This window comes from Paramisgurnus dabryanus, chromosome 7 (genome assembly GCF_030506205.2).
Source record: "Paramisgurnus dabryanus chromosome 7, PD_genome_1.1, whole genome shotgun sequence".
In the NCBI taxonomy this organism is placed as follows: domain Eukaryota; kingdom Metazoa; phylum Chordata; class Actinopteri; order Cypriniformes; family Cobitidae; genus Paramisgurnus; species Paramisgurnus dabryanus.
In genome coordinates, this window is record NC_133343.1 from 41,019,320 (window position 1) to 41,026,056 (window position 6,737).

At 35.5% G+C, this 6,737-nt stretch overlaps 1 protein-coding gene across 1 annotated transcript; it reads right to left on the bottom strand.

The window, feature by feature from the left end:
- Positions 1-440: 440 nt before the first annotated feature.
- Positions 441-5,536, bottom strand: LOC135734371 (uncharacterized). The gene is made up of 2 exons (XM_073815269.1): positions 4,767-5,536; positions 441-1,937 (listed from the first exon to the last, which is right to left on the bottom strand). Exon 2 carries the CDS (start codon positions 1,857-1,859, stop codon positions 441-443), a length of 1,419 nt encoding a protein of 472 aa, XP_073671370.1. The 5' UTR covers positions 1,860-1,937; positions 4,767-5,536.
- Positions 5,537-6,737: the final 1,201 nt, after the last annotated feature.

The window sequence follows — 6,737 nt, forward strand, 5'->3', positions numbered from 1 at the left end:
GGAAACACCCTTCCTGATACTGCACTCTTCCCCTCCCCCTATTGTAATCCCCACCCCTACCTCTATTGGAGTAATACATTGGTCTTTGGGTGGTTCTCTCCCATTTAACATTTGATGGGTCAACTTCCTGTTCTTTGTTATATCTTGGAGGGGCTTTCATCTCCTGAACTACCATTTGTATATCCTTCTTTTTCCCTTTTTCTTCATTTAATTTAGATCTTGCTTCCTGCAACTGTAATTTTAGCAACTGTTTTTTCAATTCCTTTACTTCCCCTACCTTTTCTTTTTCTTTTTCGTTCGCCCTAGACATGTGATGAGGGAAATGTCGTTCCCAAACCTCACATAAAGCACCTGGTAAGTCGGGGTTGGCTTTTATTTCATCCTGTACAGATTTAGGAGTCCCTTCCAATACAGCAGCTCTGAATATCTGTTCCTGTATTCTATCTGAATGTGGATGAGCCCGTTTGCTCTTCCCACTCTCCTTTGCATCGACTCAGATATGCTGCTGCTGTTTCTTCCCCTTTTGGAGAAAATTTTATATTGTAAAGGGTGCCTGCTGGCGCTGGGTACAGCTTTCGCAGTGCCTTTCCCCAATCTGATGCAACTCGACAGTATGGATAGTCATCATATAATCCTACCGTTCCTGACTCTCGCTCAATTTCCGTAATCTGTCCTACGGTCAGTACCTGTCCCAATAATGCTCTAAGGTCTCCGATCGCCAACGTATGCCCTTGTGTCAAAGTTATTACCTTCCCTATCCATTTACCCCCACCACTCGTGATATGAGGTAGCTTTGCAAGGATAGCTCCCATGTCTGTGAATGACCATGGTTTGTATTCTACCTTTCCACTTGTCTCCACTAGGGGGCAGATATTAGGTACCCTACGAATGAGATGTAGTTCCCTACATTCCTGTTCATCTTCTTCCTGTTCTTTCTTTGGTGTCTGTATACTGTAGTTATATCTGCTCTCCTCTTTCATCCTCTTACCCACCTTCATTTCTCCTCTGATTTCAACTGGATATGTTCCCTGTTCTTCAACCTCTATCTGACTCCCAGTCTCGTCCACTGTTATGAATCTGCTACTCAATGTTTCTCCTGGGGTGCTTTGTGCTCCGGGTTGAAATGTCCTTTCCTGTACTACGCTATTCCATTGTTCCCTCAGTTCTTTCTCCAGAGCTGCCATCTTCTGTTCTGCCTGTGCCGCTTGCTCTCTATGTGTTCTCATCAATTCAGCTGTTTCTCGTGCTATTTCTCTCTCCTCTGTCTCGTTTTCTGTTATTAAATTTAATTTCCCTGATTTTATTTTCCAGCGATTTCCCTCCCGCTGCTCCATGTCCAACACACCCTTTTGTACTTCAAATACTGGCAACTGTGTATGGGGCGGGGCATATGGAGGTGGAGCAGTGGGTGGCAGTGCTGGATATATGGATGCTATTTCCCTCCCCTCTTGAATTTTGTTTGCTTCCTTCTCTTTAAGGTCACTCTTTTTTATTTCTACTTTCTTTTCTGTCTCTTGTCTCTCTCTATCCAACTGTACCAAAGCCACACAACTAACTGCCATACTATGCCACAAATGAAACTCTTCACGTAGTCTCTTCACTTCCTTGTCATGCTTCTTTCTAGCTAGAAACCCCACTTCCTTTTTGTCCTCTCTCTGAAACTTCCTGTGCGCTTCACTTTCTTGAACAATTACTTGCTCTTTCAAACTTGTCTTCGTCCTATCTTCGTAACCCTTAAGTTGTTTCCATTCTTCATACATTTCTTGCAATTTCTGAGTCTTTTTGAGCCTTTCTCTTTCTTCTAACCCACTCAAAAGCTGTTCTACGGCTGCCTCCCATTGCTCTTTAAGAGTCTTCATGTTATCTTCCACTAAAATATGTCTTACCCTGAATATCTCGTTTATTCTTCCTCTCAATGTTATTTGCTGTCAGTCCTTCTGTAAATACACAAAAATTCTCACAAAATTATTTTCTGTGTTTTCTTAGTCAAACGAACAACAATCACCTCTTCTTATTAAAATTAAAGTTCACTTTAATACTATTGCCAGACAATAAAATTCAGTATTGTTACTTCTTCTTGAAATGAAAATGTAATAGTATTCAACTCTTGCTTGATGATGGTTAAAAAGGATTCAAGATGTTGTCAAAACTTAAATCAAATTTATTCTGGCAATATGTAACTTCTGTCAGAATTCAAACTACATTCACTATATAAAACTTGTCAAATTAGAAATTTAAAATCTCAAAACTGTAATGATGTTTAGGACATATTAAAAAACAACATCTATCAAAGTTAAAAAATGTAACAATATGTCATACTGGTTAAAGTTAAAAATAAAATTTATCAAAATTAAAATGTAAGAATATGCAATGCTGGTTAAAGTAAAAAACAAAATTTATCCAAAAAAAAAAAAAAAAAAAAATTTAATAATATGTAATACTTGTTAAAATTAGAAACTACACATAAGCTTTGCCAAAATTAAAATGTAAGGGCCTTCAATACTTGTCAAAATTGAAATTAAAGTTCACATCAATAACATCTATTTCTTATCACACGTTCAAATGTCAATTTCCATAAAACAACCAGCACTTCTCAAATCTCTTGCTGATCTCACTAATTTTCTAAGTTTTCCTGAAAGTTACAATATTCTTATTACGGCTCGAAACAATGCATCCAATACGCGTCTCAATCAATTCACAGGCACCATATGCTTTTATGATAACCACGGCTTAGTTTCAGACAAAGTCGGCTGAGTTCTATTAAACCCTGTTCCACTACTGCAATCGAAATTATTAAATATCAGTAATCGTTTGAATCTCTCTACTTCTACACTTTTCGTCTATTATCTCTCTCGGACTGGGTGTATTTCTCTTCCCTACGCCCTTTTCGGCTTTGACAATCTATAACATATAACTTCTTTCAGTTGTATTTTTCTTCAAAATGAAAGTAAAACTACCAGCCCGTCACGGAAAGGAACCAGAATGAGAGCACAGCTTCTAAAGTGAAACTAAATTACGCTCCGAGCTGAGAAGTTCACAGTTTTCTCTTCCTTACTCTTAAATCTTGTTAGAAATGAAACAATCTCTTCTTGTAATCAATTCACCGAGAACAAATATCCATTTCAATATATTTTGAAATCAAGTATAAAGAAACTACTCTTTCTTCCCGAGTCACACCCCGGAATGAAATAAGAAAATGGACATCCACACTAAAATACAATAAACATAAAATATACTGCAGAAACGTCTACTCCTTTAAACATGAAATAACACTAGACAACTCCGGAGAATCACACATTCACATCAATAAAACAAAATAAAAACTGGATCCGTCTACGCTTGTACCGTGTAAATGAAATAATACTAAACAAAATCCCCCAAATACACACAATAGTAAAATACAATATACACAGGATATAAAATATGCTTTTCTACAAATTGAGTTAAAATTTGCTGACAGTAAATTGCAACCACAATAAATTTTTTAAAGACGGAATCCGACGGCTTTTAAAACTAGAAATTTTATTCCAACTTCACTTACAGTAAAACGATTAGTAATTGAACACATAAAAACTGAATTACGATTTTACTTATAATAAATCTAGACAATACTCAGATTTTAGGATGCTAAATTAAAATTTACTGATCATAAATCTGACTCAAAATAAAATGTCTTCGTAAAAATAGAAAATTAAATCAAAATTTAAGATATACAATTAAGTAAAAATCAATGATAATAAAATTGAATAAGAAAAATAGAAAATTTAATTAAAACCTAAGATATAAGATTAAGTAAAAACTTGTTAATAGGAAAAATAGAAAATTGAATAAAAATGTACTAATCGTGGAATTGAATAATAGCAAAAATATTTCGTAAAAAGATAACACTGAATTGCAATTCACTGGCAGCAAAAATCAATAAAAATATTTATCCAAAGAAGAAGTTGAATTAAAATATACTCACAGTAAAGCTGATAATATACCGGTAGCAAACAGCGCAAATAAACAGCACATTTAAAAATAAGCAGCCATTTCGTACAATCTTCAGTAAGTTTCAAATTCCTATTCTTTAGCACAACTTAACAATATTGCTTACAATAAAACTTTTTCAAATACCAATATTCTCTTCGTATTTTCGACTATTTCGTGGCTTTCTTACCACTTTCACTTTCTCTTTATGCGGTCCAACCGCTGCGTTGCCCGTGGTCCCTGACCACTTTCTCGGGTATGAAACCCACTTCAATCTCTATGTATCGCGGTCCAACCGCTCTGTGTTCCCAGAACACTAAATCCTATTCTACTGTATTCTATTCCCGCGGTCCAACCGCAACGTGTTCCCAGAACACTAAGTCCTATTCTACTGTATTTTATTCCCGCGGTCCAACCGCAACGTGTTCCCAGAACACTATCAAATTTGTCCTACGTTAACAACTTGGTACGTGTCCACGTTCGGGTCCCGGACCCTAATTTTGGAATAACCCACAAAACACTCGTCAGTGCCGGGTTTCCAATTCTGCGTTCCAAACGCCTCCTGGTCCCGGACCAGTTATAACAATATTTCCTTTCTTTCGTTTCACAATTTTTATTTTATTTTATTTTAACCGAATAATTGTTATTTCCTTTTTAATTTTATTGACACATTTAATAGTTCATTTGAGATATATGAAATTTAGATAAAAATGACAATAATCATTGTATCATATCATTAATCATTCTTCACGACATTTAAATAAAGCAGAATTTTGATATAACAGGTATCTGCTTACCTTTCCTATTTTGCGCAAGTGGAATGTCGAGAAGAAAAATCAATGATGTCCAGTCCTCCTCATCACGTCGATGGGGTCACCAATTGTTGGACTTTAATCGTCCTGCATGTTCTTAATGAGGAGATCAGACACGTAACTCAAATCAAATTATTTTTAATAAGTATCTCAAATGAAATATTACAGAGCTCTGGGTCAAAAACTGTCCCTGTCTTTACACAACACCAATGCAGAAACAAATCCCCCGAGAAGCGGTTGATCTAATCTGCCTCTCCCTCTGACCCAAAATATATATATGTGCAGTTTGGTGGGGGCCTGTTCGATGGAAAGTTTTACTTCTTTCTTAAAGGTTCACCAGACCCGTTCGATGGAAAGTTGTACTTCTGTTTTAGAAGTTCATCCTGTTATAAATAGCTATGACCGTTATTTCACCCTGCCCCGACATCCTGTTTTTCTCCCCAGGTGTCTCTGCAAAGCAAAAGTTAAAAAACACACATACATACATACCGAAAAAACTCCAAGCCTGCTAAATTTGCACATGACATTTAAAAGTCAACTATCAAAACCCATATACAATGGAATCATATCTCTAAGCCTGCTAGACTATTCTAACTTTAGTACTATATGCTAAAGGTTAATACTCAAAGCTATTCTTAAAATCTTTAAGATTAAAGGCAATGCAATCATTAATAATGCAATAATAAAATCATGATTATTCAAAGCACGGTTAATATTCATATTTCAAGGATATGCGGATGTGGGAATGTTCTAATTTTCCTTCACCCACCATCATACACTTTCTGCTTACGCCACTGATTAAGTTAGTTCTTCAGCGTTTTAAATTACTATTTTATATTCTGCGTATAACGCTTTTCGGGAATGAACAGAGGTAAGAAATTTAAGACTTGGGTAAATTAAATTTAAGACCTGGGATAAAAATCTGGGTGTTTTTAAGACTTTTTAAAGCCTTAAATTTAAAATTCTGAATTTTAGACTTTTTAAGACCCCTGCGGGAACTATGCTGGTAACTCCTGTATACATATACAGATCAAAGAGGTACAAGTTGCTATTATTTTTATTGTGCTGTTATATTTTATTTGCAGACATGGGCTGTAGACATCAACTGTGGGCTATACAATACACTTTCATCAGGTAAGTAGCAAATATGGAAAAAAATAACAACAAAAAAAATCAATAGACCATATTACCCATAGACGTAAGTCATACATACCACGTAATATTACAATAGGTACCCTGTAGTAATGAAATACTTACAGAATAAATCATTTATCATTTTCCATATATTCTTACCCCCTTATTACCCCAAACCTAAAATATTGTTCTCTTATACCTACAAGTACTAACTGTAGAGGTACTCTGTTGTTACAAATAGGTAACCTGTAAATTCAGTTTCATTACGCGGTACTTTGTGGGTCGTAAAATAAAGTGTTACTGGTGTTTGTTTAACTTAATCTGCCCTACTCATTTAATGAAATGTATATCAGTTAGGTTTGTGTGTTTATAAAAGAGAACGAGAAAATATCAGTATTTCATTGAGACTTAAGATAAAACAAACTGCTTGTAAAAAGTATTGTAGATCTTGTAGTATTAATTTTCACATGTAGTTACACATTCTCAGTTAAAAACAAGAAAGTGGCTGGTAAAAACATTGAGTGGCTGGTGGATTTCGAAATTTTGAAAACTACCAGTGGACAAAAAAAATTATTTTCATACCTGACACAGCACCTTCTATAACAATTCAGTTGCACTTTTGAAAGTAGCGTGACTAATCGCTAATGATACGTTATCCATATGTAAAGGATGCATGTAACTCACAGAGAACGTAGAGTGAAAGGTAGCGGGATATACTTTCATTTTCCATGTCCCTTTCACGGCCCAACGTGTCTGAAAAATGCGAATGCGTATTTAAAATAAATGAGTTCTGTATCTGACAAAGAGCTGCATGTAAAAAGG